Genomic DNA, 21,017 nt, shown 5'->3' with positions numbered 1-21,017 from the left:
GAGCTTCACCTCTGATTGCGCAATCCATCACAAACTGGGTTGATACATGCAATTGTCCCCTGCCTGTTGCCATACCGCTGCATGTCGCCAATATAATGGTTTATATACCCTGATTTTCCACAGTCTGGCTAATGTCTTTAACCATTTACATTTAATGTTTATTAGTGACATATTTAGTTTTGCTGAGGGGACATAAAACCGCGGTGAAAAGGTGAAGGGAGAGGCAGGCAGTACTCTGCCGCACTGAAGGGGGCGCACGTGAGCCACCGGGAGCTTGTTGCTGCTGTCCTTTTACGCAGAGGCCAGTGACAGTCACGTGCACTGCTGCCAGCCGTTAAGTTTTGTTTTGCTCCATCAGACTGCCAAAACGATAATTGTAACGTTTTTTCTTATCTTATCCTTAATACTACTATGTGTGCGCGTGTGTGCGTGAGTGAGTGAGAGACGGAGAGAGAGAGAGAGAGTGTGTGTGTGTGTGTGAAGAACGCTGATGAGATATGAAATAACCAGTAGCCAATTGAATAAGCTACCCTTTTGGATTTATATATTTGTAAATCTGACTCTCAGTGCCTCACCAACCATGAACCTCACCGCACGTCACTGCCTCCACCTGAATTAGGGTCACCATAGTAACCAGACACTTGTGTCTCCTACTCTCTGACATCAAACTTTAGAGAGGCAGTCAGACACACAGACTGAAAAGTAAGCCTTAAACAAACAGTTGCTGTGCCAAAACTAAAAGGTTTATCTTAAAGGTGTTATTTTTATGTTTCTGCAGTGTTTGATGTAGGAAATATGACAGGGCAAAAATACATTTTGAGCTAAAATATAATTGGAGTTTATGAAAAATTTGGGTGTGCTCTCTGCACTCTGAGGCGATTTTAAAAGAAACTATAGGTCCTATAGCAGTGAGAGACAAACTGGATGAAAGAAGAGAAAAATGCCTGTTTTTGTATAGAATTTGTACAAGTACTAAAAACTTATACAGCTCAAAAGTTAGTGCGATGATGCCACTCGCTCAGTCTAACATTAAGTGGAAAATTTGATAAAAATCATTAAAATGTAAACTGTGATTTTATTAAAAGTGTTAAAGATATTAAACATGCAGTTCAGTCATGTCAAATCCAATTTTCTGTAACCTGTTTAAACTTTAGGTGACGTGAAATTTTTACGTTTCTACTTTGAAATATGTCTCACCTGTGGAGCTCCAAAGAGAGCTGGGTTTCCTCGCTCATTTTGCCATAATCCTATTGTTGCATATGGGGAAATTTCTCCCTGGTTTCTTGTAAATTTTATCCATATCTTACAATCTACCACTATCAAAAGTCATAGCACACTATTCATTGCATTCAAAATGCTAATATAATACTGAGCAGAATATTTTCATGTGACTAGCTGAAAGGAAAGCAATGTAGTCGAGACAAAACAAACTTCAGGTCCAGGTTTCGGAGCAAATGACAAGAATAGAAGAGGAGGCTAGACATGATGAGACCAGAGAACTCAAAGATGGACTAAACAACAGCTTCCATCTGTTTCCTCGCGTCAACTCCTCTGTCCTTCATATTTAAGTAATTATACGTGTTATTTCTTGAGCCATCATGCCTAAGGCAGGCCAAACTCATTGGGACATGCAGGGGATTGACCAACATCCTGTGTGATTCCGTTATCAGGATACTCCAGTGTACAGCACCGGACGCTCTCCCTTTCCGGGGACCAAGCAGGGTCCAAGTTTGCTTCGCTTTCCTAACTCGGACCTCTAACTGATTCGTTAATTTGATCAGATAAATAAACACAAGTTGCTAAGAACGTGTCCTGTTTGTCCCATTTGCTCCCCCCCCCACTTCTCTGTCCTCATCTTGGTTTTCCTCTCGCGGGGCTCATTGTGTAAGGCAGCACCGATCCTGCGAACGCCGGGTCTGATTTTGTCATTTCCAGATGTTTCGCTCATAACCTCACCGAGGAACAGAGGCGGTAAAAGACCTGCACGCGATTGTCCGTTTAATTTACCCGCTTCTAAGTGGCAAAAACGGCAAGCACGTCGCCGTGGTTAAAAGGTTCCAGGCATCGAGCGTCCCTCAGTGTAAAGAAACAGCAAAAGAGAGACAACAATTTCAGAGGAAAAGTCTGAAGTTTCTTCAATGAGTGTTTGCACACGATGCGTATCGGCTTTCCTGGTCACAGCTGTGGGTGAATGATCTTTACTTTATCCTGTCTTGCAGACGTGTCTCATCTAGTCTGCACATTATGAATGAGGACATTGTTGAGATCGACAGAAACTTGACACAGCGTGAATAATTACCAGACCAGGGCTTATAGTTGTTGACTTATCCTCTTTAACGGTTTGATACAGGTGGTATATTTGTGAAGAAACTTTTTTTTTTTTTTAATGGGGGCTTTTAATGATTGATTTAAACTATTCCTTTTTCTATAAAGCAGTGATTACACATAAGTTAGCTTCAGTGGTTTTTAAAAACAGGAATTAGGTGCACAAGTTTGAATTTATTGTAGATTTTCTCGAATATGTACAAGGTTAAAATTATACATACAGGCTCAAACAGCCCCCCGCTAATATTCGGTTTAATGTTGCATAGCAAGTTGTACCTCACATGCTTTTCGTATCCATCAACAAACTTCAGGTAGAATTCTGGTTGAATATTTGACCCCTCTTCAGGGCAGAACTGGTGCAGTTCCTTTAAAATGGTTGGTTCCCTGGTTCAGATCTGGCTTTTAGTCCATAAAGTTTCAGTTGAGGTTGAGGCTTTGGAAAAGCCATTGCAGAAGTTTACTGTTGACCTGATTTGTCCAATCAGAACCCACTTTTGATGTTTGAGATCACTGTCCTGTTGGAACACCCAACTGTGTCCAAGTTTTATTGATCTGATGGGACGTTCAAGAGTTTGGAGGGTGTAAAATCTTCATTATTCCATCCCCTTTGTGCAATGCGCAGGTCCCACAGCATGATGCTGCCGCCGCCATGCTTAAATATATATAGAACATTTTCATTGACAAGACGTTTTACAATTTAGTTTTACAGCTATGAAGAATTTGCTTTCTGTCATTATTACTATTACTGGCCTAAGTCAATCCTAATGTCTTAGCTGACAAGCATAGAGAAAAAAAAACAATACTTGCCAAAAAAGTCATTAATTTGTGTCTTGCTTTCTTGAAAGCTTAAAAAAAAATAATGTGTGGGTGTTTATAATCCATTGTTTTGAGATTACTAAGGGTTGGTTTATCAGAGAAAGTGGCCCGAATGCTCCAAAAAGAACTGCAAAAGAGAGATGATGGACGAAATAGCTTCAAGTGAAACTATGAATCAAAAACAAGAAAATCAGTCGTGAACGAATCAACCATAGTAAACAATTCAGATCGAGAACTTTCAACAACTTCACCGTCCTGGAGGAGTTCTGCTGACGGCCCTGTGCATGTATTTAAAAGTCATGTGATATCGTCATCGTGTTTTCTCGAAACTCTGTCGCATTTTTCCATGTATCTTTTTTTTTTTTTTTTTTTTTTTACACACCACGTTTTTCACCTTCGAGCCAAGTATGACTGCTTGGGGAATGTTTTAACAATTTGTTTTCCCACTCCCAGCAGAAAATAACAACGGCTAAGAAGCCTCAAACTGATACTCACAGAAGCATGGGCCCGCTGACGGTTCCCGCAAAAGCCTTGTTATCCATCCTGGTCAAATACTTGTTCCTGTGAAGGTCACTGGACAAAGAGAGCACAAGCACAAGGTTCCTTAAAGGAAACGGTATCCCAGAGGCGAGGCATGGCATAATATTTTCACAAGCCTCATCACTGCACATTCCTGCGCTTTATTTTCGCTCATTAAAGGGGTGGAACATGACAGAAAAAAAAAGGGGGGGAGGGGGGCTCACTTACTGTAAATTGTTGATTCAAATTAGGCAAGATAAACCATAAAGGTGTAGTCCTTCAACGCGGCACGCCCTCGTGCACATCTTCCCAAATCCCTTAAATCGAATAGGAATAATAGACCTGTGAGGGGTGTGTTTGTCTTGGTCGGGCTGAGCTGGGATCAGTTCTCCTCTCAGAGGAAATCGGATGCCAACCCAAACACCCGCGTGGTAAGACTCACTAGTCACAGACCGATGGCTTAATTAGGGCTTTTTTTTTTAAAGACATGAGCAGAGTGTAGGTGTAAAAGAAGAAAGGGATCTTAATTTGATATTAGTAATACCTCATATCCTAAACATTCAGGTTTCTGGACTCCAATGTGAAAAGATGAGGAAATTAAAACGTGTTGCGACAAAAATAAGGAATTTTTTTCCCCGTTCTCTTCTTGGTGACTTAAGTTAGATCAACAAACTGTTAAATACACAAGCGTAAAACTGATTTCTACAACTTCAGCAACCAGTTTCACCAAGTATATGATAGAGAAGAACTCCTAAACCATACTTCCTGTTATTCACTCTTGGAATTCTTTTTTTTTTTTTCTTTTTTTCTTTTTTCCATGAGATTTCCAACTTACTAATCAAGAGCTGGACTTGGGCATTTTTGTGCATACATGAGACGGCCCAAAGAGAACCAACTGTGATCCCTTTGCTTTTGTGGTGTAATTTCGGGTAAGGAAACACACATCCCAGACGTCAGAAATGGTTTAATCCAAGCAAAATGATGTCTAATGTAATTCTGGAGAAGACAGAAGGTATCCAAACGGACTAAAACCCCAACTGAAAAAGTAGGACATTCACTGAAGGAAGTGGTTCCTACATTTACTTTGACTTTAGTTTCACTGCAGACAGTACCTACCCGAGATATTCCAAGATTTGTCTTCTCAGCTCAGTTTTCCTTTTTTTTTTATACACAACCATTCTGTATTTTAGGCCTTCAGAACAGAAGAACAAAACTTTGAGCACAACACTAAAAAGATATTTTGGCGCCATTCACCCTGAAAACAAGAACAGTACGAGGTTGCTGTTTCACTGTATCTTCTGCTTTCACTGCGAAATATGTGACAAATGGGGTTTTATGTTGTCTTGATTTTTCGACATTAAAGCTGCCATCATAAACCTTCCCGACCTTTATTAAGGCTGCACATACTGTCTAACAGGATCCCATCACGGAGTGTTTCGTAAAAAAATTGTTGCTGATGACAGTCCTAATGATCCTGTTTGGCTTTGCTCCAAAGTACATGAAGTTTATTTCCTTTAAAAAAAAGACCTGGGAGACAAAGTTACTTAGATTACACACATTAAACACATCCAAAACTCTGTGTCTCCTGGTTCATCCAAGATTCCTCTCAGAAATCACCACTGCCTCTGGACAAGGTGACATAAGGATCCTTAGTATCGTAAAGGTTTAAGTGCCATTTGTGAATGTAACTCAGAACTAGTCAAAAGTTTCTTAAAATAAATTGTTGCTAGGAATTTTCATTGGTTCTTCTTATTTTTAGTTATCCTCCTTCATCTAACTCTGTCTTCCTTGTCCTCTGTCTTCACTCCAACTTCCTCCATGTTGTCTCTAACTGGAAAATCCCATTGATACATTCAAAACTTACCTTTTTTAAAAAAAAAAACAACCTAGCCGCTAGCTTTCACTTAGCTTTATCAGACAGGGTGCTGCTGGTTCAAGAGGGCGTTTCAGTTCACGTGGGAGAAATACCTACACTTGATCTAACTTTGTCCCGTTGAAGGAGTGATGTTGGATTTCTCTGAAGCCATTTCCATACAGCATGCTGAAAGAAAGAACAATAATCAAACAAAAAAAAAGCTTTATATGGTAAGATTTAACCAGCTGAGTCTAAATACTTTCCACGAGCTGATCCCTTCTTTCCCTTAAAGAACGAGAGCTACTTCTTCAGTGAGAATTTGTCGGTCTGTGTGTCATTTTGTGGCTTTTTCTTCGTGTGTGTGTGTTTTCACAAATACTCAAGCCACTTCCAGCACCATGTCTGTGGATTTCATTTCGCAAGATGTGTTCAAATTAAATGAATAAAGTGAGGTCAGAATGGGGACATGCTTTCAGAGTGAGGTCATGCCGTATATTTGTCTTTGGGACTATTTTAAGGTTTTGGATGATTTTAGAGATAAGGGACACTGTTAGAGAAATGTTGCAACGCTAATAAAATTATTTTTTTCTTATCTGCAACCTCGAAGAGCCATTTTTACCATCTCTGCCACTAAATAGAATTGGTTCAGAGCCACAAAATCTATTAAAGCCTTAAATTAAACTATTATGTTTCATTTATTAGGTTTTATTCATCAGGGTTTTGGTTATTTATCACTTAAATGTTTTTCAAACGGCCAAAATCCTTACTTACTTAAAGCACTTAAGGTACCAAGCTTTTTTCAGAGGCAGGTAATGTCTGTTTTCCTCTTTATTTAAAGAATAACTTGTTGTATGTGTCAGGTTTGGGGTTTTTCTTTGGGTTTTTCTTGGTTTTTGTTGGTTATCTTTGGTGGTTTCATTTTTGTGCTGTCTCTGTTTCCAGTATTTTTCCATTCCCTTCTCCTCAGTCTGTCTCTTGTCCGCCTGCCACGCCCATCTACACCTGCCCCAAGCCCTGCAATCGTCTCACCTGTGCCCACTTCCCCTAATTGCCTCCTGTCTTTAAAACCCGGTCATCTCCTCCACTTATTCGCTGGTTCGTTGTCTATTGTCACTTAGTCTAGGTTTTCTTTTATTAAAAAAAAAAAAAAATTAGTTTATTTTCCAAAATAAGTCTGCGCTCTGGGTTCGCCTCCTTCATCCCACACCATGACAGTATGTTAATGTCACGTCAGATTTTGACGCCTTAAAATCTAAAACTTCCAACAGATGCACAAAACTCCTTCCTGTTTTTACGACAGTCAACCTCAAGTATGTTAAACAACATGAATTTCCTTGTGGAGTTGTGAGCCATAAGTTGCATAAACAAAGTAGGAAGCGAGCTAACGAACCATTTACCACAACAATCAAATCTATCAGTGCATTTAAAACCCATTTCAGCGATAGGCTGAGTCACATTCAGCTCATTTTAGGGACACAATGCATTATTTATTAATGATCTTTCCACCCAACCACCTAAATCATCAGCATCATTCGGCTGCAGAAATATTACAGACTTATTGCAAACATTTGGACTGGAAAACTGCTAAAAGCACCATTTCCTGTTGTCTGTGCAGATCTAAATATTCCTTGGGCTCATGTTATTTTTTTTGGCCAAGTTACAAGGAGCCACTTCAGAGGGTCTGAAGAGTAAACCTGCAGACGTATTTGCATCCAGTTTGGGATTATTTTCCTTTTGAACGTTTATTTAAAGGATACATATGCGTGCTTATATCTCACACTGTCAACACTTCACTCGTGATGCCACTGAAGGAGTTGGCAGGGACCTCGGTGATGAAAGGGTGATCAACTATTTCCCTGCGAAGGACGACAGAACAGAGAGGAAACCAGTGTTACGGGAGTGCACACTTTTACTGGAGAGAGGTGAAAGGACGACTAAATAATTCTCTGATAATTCAGCTGTGTTAACAATTATAAGTTAAGCGTTTTTTTTTTTCATTACACTCATTTGATTACTATTTTAGAGTGACTCTCATAAGTGGCTGCAGTGGTTAAAGCAAGGAGGACACTTACAGGATGAAGTTCATGTCGTTTGAGTGGATGTTGCTCAGAGCAGGAAAAACTGTCAAGCCGGTGTTGAAAATCCCCCTGAATGAAGGAATAAATGAATGAATAAGTGGAACAAAAAGTGTTAAAAAGGTGCTGAAACAATGACTCAACAAACCCCTTTGAACTAATGAGGGACATTCAAATGGCATAAAAGAGCGTATAAAAAGGACTGCCATGATTGGAAGGTTTTATAGTAAAAACGAGCTCTCTGAGTACTTTTTAAATGTCCTCCGCAGATAAGTGGCTAGCACACGAGTCCTCTCGCTGTCCTCTGCACTGTTATCACCCTCCGCCACATGTGAAAGGGCGATAACGGTTCTGCTTGGGTCTGTTTGTTTGTATGTTTGCTGGGAAAAAAACTGGATCTCATGAACCACCGGACTGAATGAAACGTTCAAGATGACCGCCGCAGCTAACCAACATTTAGCAAAGTTCAAAATGGCTGTAACTCAGCCAGCTTCACACATATCGAGCTTTGATGCGGTCGTAGTTAAGAGTCATCCTCAACACGTCTCATATTTCCTGAGACTGCGCGACACGTCTTTTCCACGGTTTGACCAAAGATCGAATAAAACGCCGTCTCTTCTGAGCTGAGGACGAGCTCAGTTTAAAGGTCGAGGGCGACGCATCTGAAATATTTCTAAGCTCTCTAAGCAGATCCATCGCAGTGTTAATCGCCTCCAGATTAGATTATTGCAACTCTCTTTATTTTGGCTCCGGCCGGCCTCGGGCTGTCCCGTCCCGCAGCTGGTCCAGAGCTTTTTAACTGGGACCAGAAAAAGACAAAGTGTCACTCTGTGTTAGCGTCTCCTCGTTGGTTTCCTGGTCAACGTAAAACAAATCTGAAAAATCTGTTGGTTTTTAAAGCCCTGTTTGGTCCAAAGCCTGAGATTCGCTGCCCTTTTTTTTAAAAATTCTGTCTCTCTCAGATCATCTAAACAGCTTCTTTTGGATGTTCTACGTTCTCGATCACTCAGTAATGGAGCTTGTGTCTTTTTTATGGTAAAATCTTGCATTCTTGAAGAAATGTTCCCTCTTTACTGAACCTTTTAAAACTCTTTTAATTGTATTTATTAGTTTGGGCAGTTTAAGTAATTTGTCATTCATATACTTTTAGTACTTCTTACTTGGTTTTTTTTTTTTATTCCACTTTTGGACATCTTTTTTGTTTTTAATTGATTTTATTGTTTTTAGGCTAATTCTTTTTATTTTTTAAGCAGAGGGATGTTGTTTTGGGATTCATTTTACAGAACTATAGTCCACTTTGGTTGTTTTGAATCTCTTTATAGATAAATTTGATATGGTTTTGCTTTGATTTAAAGCATCAAGTTCTGTTCCTTTGTCCAAGTATGTTTACTCCGGACCCTGAAAAGACCACGATAGAGACATTTAATCACGTGCAAAGCATACAGACATGACTCGCTTTCCTTTAAGAGGCCTTTTCACCATCAAATTTAGGTGAGAATGTCTCACTTTATGACAAATATACCAAAAAATTAGAATTTTCACTTAGTTCATTCCCAGAAAAGCGTGCTTTGTGGGTTTTTTTTTGTTTGTTTGTTTTGTTTTGCCACAACAACACACCTGTAGGCTTTATGAGTCACGGTGTCAGTCAGTACACAGAAAAGGAGCACATTTTCAAAGTACTTACAGGTACTTGAGGTTCGGGAGATGCTTAAAGGCTTCTGGATCAACGAACGTCAGCCGTTTTGTGTTTCGGATCTCTCTGAAACACAAAACGCACGTCAGTGGCTGAAAGCGATTCAGTCGTGAAGGGAAGGTAAATCAGAGCACGAGCGACGGACTGAAGTGGGTTTTCTGAGTTCCCAGGTTTCCGTGCAGCGGAGATCTGCTGAGGGAACAGAGCAGGACCGATGCTCGGACGCAGGAGAAAAGAACCACAGCAGTACCGAGTGTTTCATTCGCTTTTTAATTCTGGTTGAAACACTTGTCTCTGCTGTCTGAAGCCATGTCTTCTGGGTCCTCTTTACACATCTGTTCATCCTTTACAAAAACTCAGAGGTGGATGATGTTCGTCTGTGCTGCTGTGTTAAAACTTAAGAGAATCAGTGACATTTATTGAGTCACAGGCCACAGAACCCCTGCGGTCTGAGTCTTAGCCATCTGTTGAAAAATCTGAACCTTCTTTTTAACTCATATAAGTTATTCCAACAGCACAAACTTACTTGGATTATTTGCTTATAAGGGTTGTGATTTTTAAAGAATTCAGATTTGTGCTCCCAAAACCAAACTTACTGAGAAAAAAATTATATATCCTGCTTTAAAAAAAGAAAGAAACAAGTAATGATGATCTGTTTACGAATTAAGCAATTGCTTAAATCTTTGAAAATGGGGTTCTGCAGAAAAGTTATGAACAAACAACATCTTACCGTTTGCAGATCGCTCTTTAAATGAGCTCAGTTTGGAGAAATAGTTCCATTCTGACTGTACTGATGAGCTAACGGCTAGTCCGAGCAGGGCTATCACCAAGATGGATCGTTGCAGGTCATAAGACAGCTCCAGTTTCTAAAACTTTAAAGCAGTTCCCACAAACACTGTTTTAGAAACTTTGGCATCACCATCAATTCTGCATTACACTGGATTTACACAATGTTTTTTTTTTCAAGTACAAATAGCAGCAGCAGCTAGCTAATGTAATACTAAATAGATNGGGGGGGGGGGGGGTAATTGTTTACAAAATAGCATTCACGGGAACGGGTATAAAATTTTTCCAATTAGAATTATTTTGATAAATCAGGTATGAATTAAACTTTGTAAACCAGTGGTGTCCAGTCCTGGTCCTGGAGGGCCACTATCCTGCAGGTTTTAGATGTTTCTCTGCTCTTCAGCTGGTCCTCAAGTTAATTCTCTCAGTCACTCAAATCAGGTGTCAAAGCAGAGAAACACCTAAAACATGCAGGACATCACCGCTCTAAACCAAAGTCATCCAAAAGGCTGGTAAGACAACTGATCCTAACTATTATAGAGCGCTCTGCTTCAAAAAGATCAGAAGTAACCCTTTAATTATAAAGGCGTAGATGGTGGAAATTATTCTGCAAGATCTGCCCTCCAAATAAAGCATCAGTCTTCTTCTTCTGTTTCCTGACGTCCCTCTTTTTTTTTTAAGGATCTCAATAAAAAAAAAAGGCTTCGTCCAACATGAATCAATGAAGTCACACATTTAGGGTGAAATCTTACTAATACATCTGGTTTAGGAAAAGGAAATGTAGAAATCTAGGTGGAAGTTTGTCTCGAATGCTCATGAAAACCTTCGGGCAGCACTTTCAATTGTATTGTAAGAAAAGGACTCACTCCACAGCTTAAAGCGGTGGAATAAAATTTAGCTTTGAACGAGAGGCGGACACAACCAGGAGACAACTGCCTGCAAGACATCTTTTATACTGTCGTTGTGTCTTTAGACGTTTTATTGAGCATCTGAGTGAAGCTATCTGCTCCTCTTTGCTTCACACTTTGAAAGAAATGAACGGAATGTATAAAATTTCATAAAAGCACACATGAAACAAAAACAATGACATTGTAAAATGTATATTTTATATCTCTAAATAAGAAACCGAAAGAATGTTAGTTTGAACTGACATAGTGCAGCCACGCCGCCTCTCTGTACGGCTCCACAGCCGCCGTCTGCCTGAAGCAGCCGGCAGGAAGCTGAACATTAATTCTCGTCTGACCCTGAAGGAAACCTGAGAGAGAGATGCCATTAGCCTGCACCAATCAGTGGCAAATAGGCCTCGGAGATTTAAAAGCTCGGCCCCGGGACTCAGCTGGCAGTTTAAATTAGCACTCCTGCCTCGGTCGTGAGCCGAGGAATTCAGCCGCTAAGCAGAAGAGTCGAAGATCATTAAGATGGAAATGAGAACCCAAATGTGATTCAAGTAACTCCAGATTAATTTCCGCAGGCGTGATTCGTAGCTACAGCCTCTGCGCGCCGATAAACGTTTTACAAAGTGCCGTAACTTGGAACAAATGCATCTTTGTGACACGTGGAGCGCCAGAAGGTGTGCAAGTTTTGTGGTTCAGCAAAACAACACGGCCATTAATTTCTATTCTTTCATCGAGAAGAAAAATATGTAAGGTGCCAGATATTAGTTACCCCTCTGTATGTCTAAAGGTGAGGCTGAAGAACGAAATCGATGAACAGAATGGTTTCTATTTAAACCAAACCTTTCTAGTCTCACACCGGGTCACATTTTTAAACAGTAAACAATGTGAAAAGAAGAAATGAGCTTCTAATGTGTTTCTATTTGCCGCTGGCACGCTTCAGATTTCAGCATTTTTCTTCTCCAAGGAGCAAACACAACGGTTTAATCAATAAAGAGTGTTCCCTTCTTTCGTTACTCACATATGGGTGATTTTCTTCAGGTTGTAAAACGAGTGTCTCTCCAGCCTCTGTAGCCTCACATCCACAGATATATATCTGAAAAAACGATGAAGAAATGTCAAATCCATACACTCTAAAATGATCACCATGTCAGTCTTAACTACTACTTAACAAGCTTGACACATATCCCATTTACTTATTACGCTGCTCTTTATAAACGTTTCTTTCACTGGTCTTCTGTAATCTTTGTTTCAGTTGGACGAGCAGGACCAGCAGCTGTGTGTGGCTGAGGCTCATGAAAAACTATTTGTCCAAGTTTGTCTCCCCTCATGCGTGGTTTGGATCAACACTCGAGAGTATCTTTTACTTCAACGCGGAGACTCCCCCTTGGTTGGGAGTCTAAAAATCAGCACACGGTGAAATGTCTCCGCTGGAGCGTCCGGCCGGTGTCCAATCCGAGCCCTGCTGCGGCCCGAAGCACCGCGGCGTTCCCACTGAAGGAACGCGTTAGCTGTGGTTCTAAACAGAGAATGTATCGGCTGCTTGGGTGGGGGGCATAACAAGGTAGGAGAGGGACGTTTGGAGCGTAAATGGATCTGAAACCAGTAGGTGAATTAATCTGATCTGAATCTGTGTTTGAGCAGCAGTATAAACGTGAAGACATGCGTATAAGAAAAAAAAAATCACTCACATTCTTGAGATGTTGACCGTATTGGCAAAAGCATCTGCTGACACAGACATCAGCTGGGTCTCAAAGAGCCACCTGGGGAAAGAAAAAAGACAGAAATGGACATCATAAATGGAGTCTCGTCCCTTTTTTATGGCCATCAGCATGTTGTCATTCATGTTTGTAGAGGAATAGTCTCACTTTTAACTTTTAATAATATGTTACTTAAACATTAGGTTAAACCAGCAGCCTGTTAGCTTAGCATCGGGAATATATACTGTCAAAAATAATTGTTTTTACAATGAAGTTAAGACTAAATAAATGACATATTGCCTATTAGGGATTTAGATGTATTATAATGAATTTTTGGCCTACAGTTCCAGGTCAATAAGCTATTACCTTAATAAATAAGTTAATGATCATGACTCAAAATAAAATCTTGAAACCAATATGAGAATGCTGACAGTAATAGTTTCTGGATAATTTTCAACAAGAATGTTATGTGCTGTATGTAGCAAGAACTAGCAGCCTGTTAGCTTAGCATCACCAAAAGTGAAGGACTCACAAGGAATAAAAACAGCGAATAATTTTATTTCCTTTTGTTTTTAAAAAAACAGAAGTTCTTGTCCTGACCAAAAAAAAATTGATATGAGAGATAGGAGTTTAGATGAGTCGTAAAAGAAAACACCTATTAAGTTAACAAGTTATTACAAAATGCTCGGTTCATTACGAGAAAATATTTAACAATAATTTCATGTATTGTTTCAATATGCTGCTTAAACATGTAGATAGAAGTAGCAGCTTGTTAGAATACACAAGGTATAAACTGAGGATAAATGTTTGTTTTTACATTCATGTTCTTGTGCTGACTAAATAAATTACATGTTGTATGGTAGATCAGAACTCAGATGTGTTTTAATAAATTCTGACTTAGTTCACAGAGTTTAATAGCCAACTAAGTTAATTATCAGAACTCAAAACAAATCTGTAAATTAGTCTCAGTATAATTTTTAGTCAGTTTGTTGGAATTTGCTACTTAAACAACATGCAGCACAAACCAGTAGCCCGTTAGCTTCCCCTAGCTTAGCATAAAAAATGAAAAATACATAAATATATGCAAAACTTTGCAGGGGAATGTTGCTGGCAATTTCATCGTGATGGATTTAGGAATTACAACAAAATATTAGAGAAAAGGGATGGAGATTGGTACCACATGTGGGGTTGTCATGTCGTATCGTTGACTCAAAGGACACACAGGCCCGGTTAGTTCCACTGCAGCCTGTCTCAATTAAAGAAGCCGTACAGTGTTTATCTTTGAAACACAGATTGAAAAATAAAAGTGAATCAACCAAAGCCACCATCTCTGTGTTCCTTAAGTTTATCAGGGGAACAACAGGCTAATTCAGACTCAGATCTTGAGCCCCCGTGAGTCTGAATCAGGGCTCACGCGGGCAGTCAGCGAAAGACGGGAGCGCTGCACTCTGCGCGCGCTTTGACAAACTTAAACAAACAGAGCGACACAGAACAGATCCTGACACCCAACACCCCGCTTAGAGCCCACAAAGCAGCCGGCAGTTTGCCTCGGGAATGCAGCGAGGGGGACCCGCGTGCCCGCCTCACGGACTCTGAGGAGAAAACTGCTGCCTCAATTTGTCTTTTAGAACAGAAACCGCAGAAAACAAACAGGTTGGGAATGGAGCACAATTTATAGCGGGGGTCAACACGTGTGTGGCTGTTTAATAAGACATTTGTCTCTGTTTAACACATAATGATTTGTGGTGACTGGGAGAGAGAGTCAGTTACACAACCTGTTATACATGTCAACCTGAACTTTCTCTGAAAAGTGTCAATTCATCATATTTAGGAGCTGTTAGGGATAAAACCTTTAAAGGGATAGTCTGGCCGTATTTAAAGGATTGTTGTGTCAAGTAGTTATATTAGCTTATCAGCTGTGACATCAGCCATGGAGTTCAGAGCGTAGAGAAAAGGGCAAAAGTCTTCATCCATTTCAGTTGTTTTATAGGCCTGAGAAGCCATAAAATGTGCCCTCGTTTAGATGAAGACTTTTGCCTCTTTCTCTATACTCCATGCTCTATGAGGGCTCATGAGGCACTAATAATTTATAACTATTTGACAGGACATCACTTCAAAAATGACCAGACAATCCCTTAACTATCCACTCTGTCATACTGATTGAAAACATTTTAGAAAAATAATACATTTCTTGTTTAAAAATGAGAAAAACACTTGTGTTTAAAAAAACAACAACAGTTTCTATTGATTTGGCATAAAGATAGTGCAGAAGCTAATGCTAATGGTTTCCAATAATGGCTGGAAGCTTGTCAGTAGTTCCAATAATCTGAGCTTTAACATGTTCTCCCCCCATTTTTTTATTATTATTTTTTTTACAATAATCCCAGTGCTCATCTGTTACCCTTCAGGAAACAACGTTAGTTTTGTTAAAGTTCACGAAGGACATAAAATCTTGAGTTATCACATGTTTAAACTCCAATCCAAGAAATCAGAGGTTTCTGAAGGACTGGAACTGCCGTGTTTTCCCCCTTGAAGTCCTAATTGTTCTCGAATGGACCCATGTGTGTGTGTTTGAGAAATGTGCCGTAAAAGGTAAATATTGTATCTGAATGCATCGTCCAGACGCAGGAGGGTGTCACGCTACGGAGGCTTTTTAGCAGGCTGCGCTTTCCTTTCCACCTCTCTGACTCCCAGTGACACGCGTGGTAACGTCCACGCACAGACACACGCACACACACACCTGCAGGCGAACACACTCGAAGGACTCCGAGCCATGCAGATGTGAGCACTCATGCAGAAAAACACACAGACGCCTGCTTTGCATTTTACACCAACAACCCTTGCTCATTTTTTTCCTCCACAAAAGCCTTTTTTTCATCTCAACATTTCTGTTTGTGCAGAACATTCGAACATTTTTGCCCTCTCTAAGGCACTTTGTAACTTACTGCATTGACGAGAGATAGAGGAGAGCAGTGCACGAGATAGAACTCTTTGTTTTTATGAGATAAAAAGAGGAAAATGTTGGGGTAAAAAGATGCACCGATTAATTTTAAAGCTCTGGCCAGTTTTGATTTCTCTCTAAAGTTGAAAATGTACTTCTTTTTTTCAATTTCTGGTCCTTCCATCGCATCTCTTCATCTCAGCTTTTGACATGCTGCTTCCCCAGCAGGTCACTCCATAGGAAGTGGGTGGTGCCGCGTCTTCATAGGTGTCCCCTGCACCCCGAAAGAGCCAAGTCTTCACTGAGCCTTCCTGTAAATTGCACCCAGGACGCCCAGTATTTTAATATCTAATTGCACGACAACATTTGTCTGTAAGCTTAGGCTTCTATTATAAAAACAAGCCCAAAATACAAACTGCAATGATAAAGGATCATGAAGTCTGGATCGGTGTTCGGATTGGTGACCTCAGTCTGATATCGGGTTGTTATTGAAGGCCGATACAGATGTTGGATTGAATCGGACCCAGCTCTAGTGAAGGACGGAGCGACACGATTAAAACCCGGCAAATAAGAACACGAGCCTGGGGGCGCTGTCTTTGCAAAGTGGAGGAAGAAAGGAAGAAACGGTGAACATTCCATTGGAATACAGTTAGCCTTGCGCTAACGGCTAGCAGCTCAGAGTCCTTACAGTAGAGTTGTCTTTAATAGTCGAGCACCCATTATTTACAAACACAACCAGCCCTCCATGTCTGCTTGTAGGAGATGAAAACCTTCTTCACACAAAAAAAAAAGGTTTGGGACTGTGATAGGTGTTGTTAGGCAAGCCTCTGTTAGCATCAAGAGGATGCACTCCCAATATTTCCTCTGATGTTGGGTGAGCACCACCGGCTTGTCCATCTGACTGAGGAGAAATCTGAAAATCTTCCACGATGAGCCCGTATCTTCTGCGCTCCATGGGTCTTATCACGTGCAGGCAGAATAGCTGCGCTAAGGTCAACTCGCAGCTGATCCCTGGCGTGAACAATCGAGCCCCCGGTCGGACGCAATCATGTCGATGGTGTTGGAAGGAAGTGACGCCGAAACCAAGGCGAAGGCCAACTCCAACAACCCTCATCGCCATCGTAGATCGTTGCTGATCAAGTCGTCTCAGAGAACGGCAAAAATTAAAGCGAGCAGGAGCTTTTACAAAAAACAGGCTTCTTGACGTGGCGAAGGGGGTCATTTCTTCCTCAGTGTGGAGACAATCAATTCCACCTTCATCACGCCTCGTCTGCTAGAACATCCCGTTTTATACGTGGTCTATTTCGGCCTTGTTTGGCAGATATTTTTATCGGAGAGGTTGACAGTGCTAGGTGGTATGCTTTCATGTCTTTTGTCCTCCTGAAGGGCGTTGGGTAAACTCTGGGCAGGAATGTGAGGAAAGTGCAGGGGACACCTCCAGGCACGGGGTCCTGTGAATTGAAGCAGCGATCGGGAGATAATTTTATGTGATGGGTGCTGCTGGAGGCGATGCAAAGTGCTGCCGGAGGACGAAGGCAGCGAGGATGAAGTGGGACAACACGCTGCAGAACCTTCTCCTTAATTTATAGGAGTGAGTCCTACATGAAGAGCTTTATTTATTTATTTTTGTAAAAATTGTTGCGTTAAACCAGTATGCAAACAAACACCTAGCATTCCTTGAAGGAATGCATATCGGCCGCTCATCTTCTGATGAGAATGAACAACGTTATAGCTGTTTTGGTCAAAGCTTGTAAATGACGTGCTTGTAAATCTCCTACAAGATGTTGGGAGATGTGTTCGCCCTTTTATGTGTTGTGAATGTCTCTCAGCTACTACCATGCCAAATTTCAGCTGAGCATCTGTAGAACTGACAGGGTTACAGCCTTCCGTGTGTTCACCGAGGTCAACTAGCTGTCGCAGCCATACAAAAAACGGGTTGACTCCGAGAGTTAACCAGTTGTAGATGTGCATCCAGTCGTTCCTTTCAGAGAGTTTCATTAAAATCCGTCCAGCGGTTCATGGGATATTTTGTTAACAGACAAACAAGGTTGGTGCCAACAGTCGATGCCAAAGTATTGAGCAAAGACGTTGCACAATGTGTAGCGATCGGAGCATGCGTTGTCATTTACTCTCAGCTACTGCCACACCAAATTTGATCTCGATAGCTGCAAAATTGGGAGAGTTCTAGGCATTTTTGTGTTTGCAAAGGTCAGTTGGCTGTGGCGGCCATCTTGAACCGAGTTGACTCAGTTCAATAAATCAGTTCGAGCTTGGAGGATAAGTCGGGGAGGACTCTCAGCTACTACCACAACCTTTTTTGTCTGTTTGTTTTCTAAGGTTCCTTAGCTGCAGCGGCCATCTTGAATGGGGTTGACCCTAAAATTTGAATGATTAAAATGATTTTTAATCTCATTGTACATGTGTACAGTGACAATAAATTCCATTTTGTTCTAAAATGATTACTTAATGAGAGCTTTATTAAAATCTGTCCAGTGTGTCATCAGGTATTTTGCTAACACAGCAGTCAAATAGTAATTTGGTGAACTCGTCTTTGAAATGAGTTTTTTTTAGATCGTTGACGTTAGCATTTGGCTTGATGTGTGATGTTTTATAGCACAATCAAGTGTTCCCCATACGTTACAATAAATAGTATTTTACAGTTCAGTTAGAAGAAACTAACCTACAGCTGTTTTCATGAGAACTTCCTCACTTTTTGTTGCAATTTAGGAATAAATAAATTGAAAGTTGTCTTGTTTGTCCAGCAAAAAGCTCACCAGTAAACGTGTCCACCTCTCAAATAAACAGTGTGGCCTATCATTGTTAGAAACTGTTCCATGTTTCACAATCTTCATTTTTTTAATGTCTTTTTTTCTTTTTAACACCTCTGATGTGCTTGAAAGAGAGAGAGAAAAAACAAACAAACAAGTAAACAAAAACTTGATAAACTAAAATCACGCCGCAGTGTTGCTGGAAGTTCTGTTTATGGAAATGGAGGAGAAATAAGTGCGCCGTGCTTTTTCACACTTTTTGAACTTTTGGCTGATAATTCGGGATATATTTTTACCCCGTGTCGGACGCTTTTTGTGCACAAAGAACCCTGAAATTACATGATCCCATGTGGTCAGCTCTCTAAGTCAGAGGGGATGTAAAACTCAGAGTCGGAAATCAAAAAGTGGACCTACATCCGAGGGCCGTTCTTGGTTAATATTTATTGAAATAATATATGAACTGACCTTGGTTTTCATAATGGCGTAAGTAACTCCATTAACTTCCACTGTCCAAAGCCATAGCTAAAATGTCTGATGCTGCCATGTTGTATTTCCAGAGCCAAAATCTGCACACCGGGAACATAGGTCTGTACCCTCGATATGAAAAGTCCCTCCGACACACCGTCACAGCCCGTTAGTGGGGTGGGACGCCGTCACTCACAGTGTAGCATCATTGTAACACGTTTTTAAGCCTAACTGAAACAAAAACGTATTTTAAAAATACATATTTCAGCATACATCAGTAAGGTAGGAATGTTAATCATTAAAAATCAACACCTGATAAAAAAAAAAGATCCGAAATCTGTTTTTATTTATTATTTTTTAGCAGGAAAATGTCCCATTTGTTTAAATGGAGGGGTGGGACTTAAAATTGTACCACAGCCTGCCACTGGAGGGGGGTGCTCATCTTTTGTGGCTTCAACTTCCAGTCCTGTCTCTAATTATAATATATTAATATAATATCAATATATTAATTATAATATTATTATATTAATAATATATATGTATTATAAGAAATTAAGAACAAGTAAAACTTATTAACTAAATAAAAAAGAGAGCATTTATTTAAAAAAAAGGCCCACATGACTAGCATTAAAAACATCCTTCAAATAAAATCTGAACATAAAGCTAGTAGCAGTGTACTTTGAAGTAATAAGAGAATAAGAAACTTATGTATCAAAAAACCCCAAAAAACAGAAATTTAAGCAGAATCTATTCCTCTGATGCACATTATCTCAAGGCAGATTGAAAGACATATTTATTAGGTTGCAGGTTCATCAGTCAGCTCAGTCAGTCTGGTTTGGATGTTCTTTGTTGCGTTTTCCATGTCAAAATAAAAGCCCAAATTTAATTTTCTCAGCTTCAATATTTACTAAATAGCTATGACAACTTTGCATCACACTGTTAAAAAAAAACAAAAAACAAAAAAAAACAATAAGCAACCTGTCACAGATTAAGGCTCTCACTCTAACACATTTGAAACTTTTATCCCACAGATTTGATTCAGGGCCCTATCTGGCCCGTGGGCCTTCAGTTTCACGCGTGAAATAAAGGCTGCATAAGACTACATTGTGAATGAAGTAAAGAAAAATGTAAAGCCTGTCATTAAAAATGTTCTGCACCGAGGTTTGATGCTTTCTCTTCACTCATGGAGCAGATTAATGCACCTTAACTTGGACAGAAGTTTAACTTTAAGGCTGGAAAAAAAATCAGAGGCTATAAGTCACATTTATAAAACTTATTATTAACACTAATGCACAAAAAAAGATACTTGTGCGAATAAGTGCTCAGCAGCAGCCTGCCTTTAAGTTCCCGCGGGTGCACTTTGGAGGAACATGAGAGTTTAATGGGTTTTCCTCACAGGGTTAAGAGCTCTTGATCCGTTCAGACTGCGTGAAAAAAAAAAAGAAGACAGAAGAATCGCTTTCGCAGACGCGCCTCGTACTCACAGTGTCTCCGTGCTGGCCGGGAACCTCGGCAGGGTGTCGATGTCAAAGCAGGAGATGGTGCGCGTCCTCCACTCGGAGCACTCGCACACGGCCGGGCAGGAGTCAGCCTCCAGCCCGGCGCCGCTGAGGGGGAGAGCGGCGAGCGTCAGCAGGGCGCACGTTATCACCTGCATGCTGTCGGCGTCTATTCCCCGGGCCGCGACGGCCAGCGGAGGCACCGGACACTCTCAGGAGGTGGGTGGAGGTCAGAGCCCCTGGTGGTTCTGGGTTTGGGGTGAGACCTTCAGGTGGAGCTCTGCGGGAACCCCCGGGGCTTGTGAGAGGCTGAAGGTGGGAATGCTGGGCGGACAGCTGCAGCTCTGAGGTGGGCTTGGAGGTGGGCTCCAACTTGACGAGAGGGTGGACTTCCCAGGAATAACCCCATACCCACCTCCTTTTCTGTTGTTCTTCTCGGAAAAAATATGGGCTACTGTTATTTTGTCGCGCTGTGACGTCATTTGGCGTCTTCTCCTTCTTCTTCTCCTCCTTTTCGCCTTCTTCTCTTTTTCTTTTTTTTCTTCTTCTACTAATTCATCTTCTTGTTATTATTAGCTTGCCGACCTAAATTATTTAGCTTGGCACGAGTTTTAACTTTTATTTTTTTTAAATATATTTTTTTCATTATTTTGTAAAAATAAAGTCACGACACCCTTCACGA

General features: G+C 40.7%; 1 protein-coding gene across 1 annotated transcript in view; it reads right to left on the bottom strand.

The window, feature by feature from the left end:
- The window catches only part of tshr (thyroid stimulating hormone receptor), a 27,119-nt gene extending 6,277 nt beyond the window's left edge, over positions 1–20,842 (bottom strand). The window contains exons 1-8 of the mRNA XM_017409209.3: positions 20,321–20,842; positions 12,654–12,725; positions 11,984–12,058; positions 9,275–9,349; positions 7,588–7,662; positions 7,294–7,371; positions 5,633–5,701; positions 3,637–3,714 (exon numbers count right to left, since the gene is read on the bottom strand). Coding sequence (XP_017264698.1) covers positions 3,637–3,714; positions 5,633–5,701; positions 7,294–7,371; positions 7,588–7,662; positions 9,275–9,349; positions 11,984–12,058; positions 12,654–12,725; positions 20,321–20,493 — 695 coding nt within the window. The 5' untranslated portion in view covers positions 20,494–20,842. The remainder of the gene's footprint in view (positions 1–3,636; positions 3,715–5,632; positions 5,702–7,293; positions 7,372–7,587; positions 7,663–9,274; positions 9,350–11,983; positions 12,059–12,653; positions 12,726–20,320) is intronic.
- Between the last annotated feature and the right edge of the window lie 175 nt (positions 20,843–21,017).

This window comes from Kryptolebias marmoratus, linkage group LG19 (genome assembly GCF_001649575.2).
Source record: "Kryptolebias marmoratus isolate JLee-2015 linkage group LG19, ASM164957v2, whole genome shotgun sequence".
NCBI classification, from domain to species: Eukaryota; Metazoa; Chordata; class Actinopteri; order Cyprinodontiformes; family Rivulidae; genus Kryptolebias; species Kryptolebias marmoratus.
Note: the sequence above shows the minus strand (reverse complement) of the source record. Positions and strands in the feature narration are given on the sequence as shown.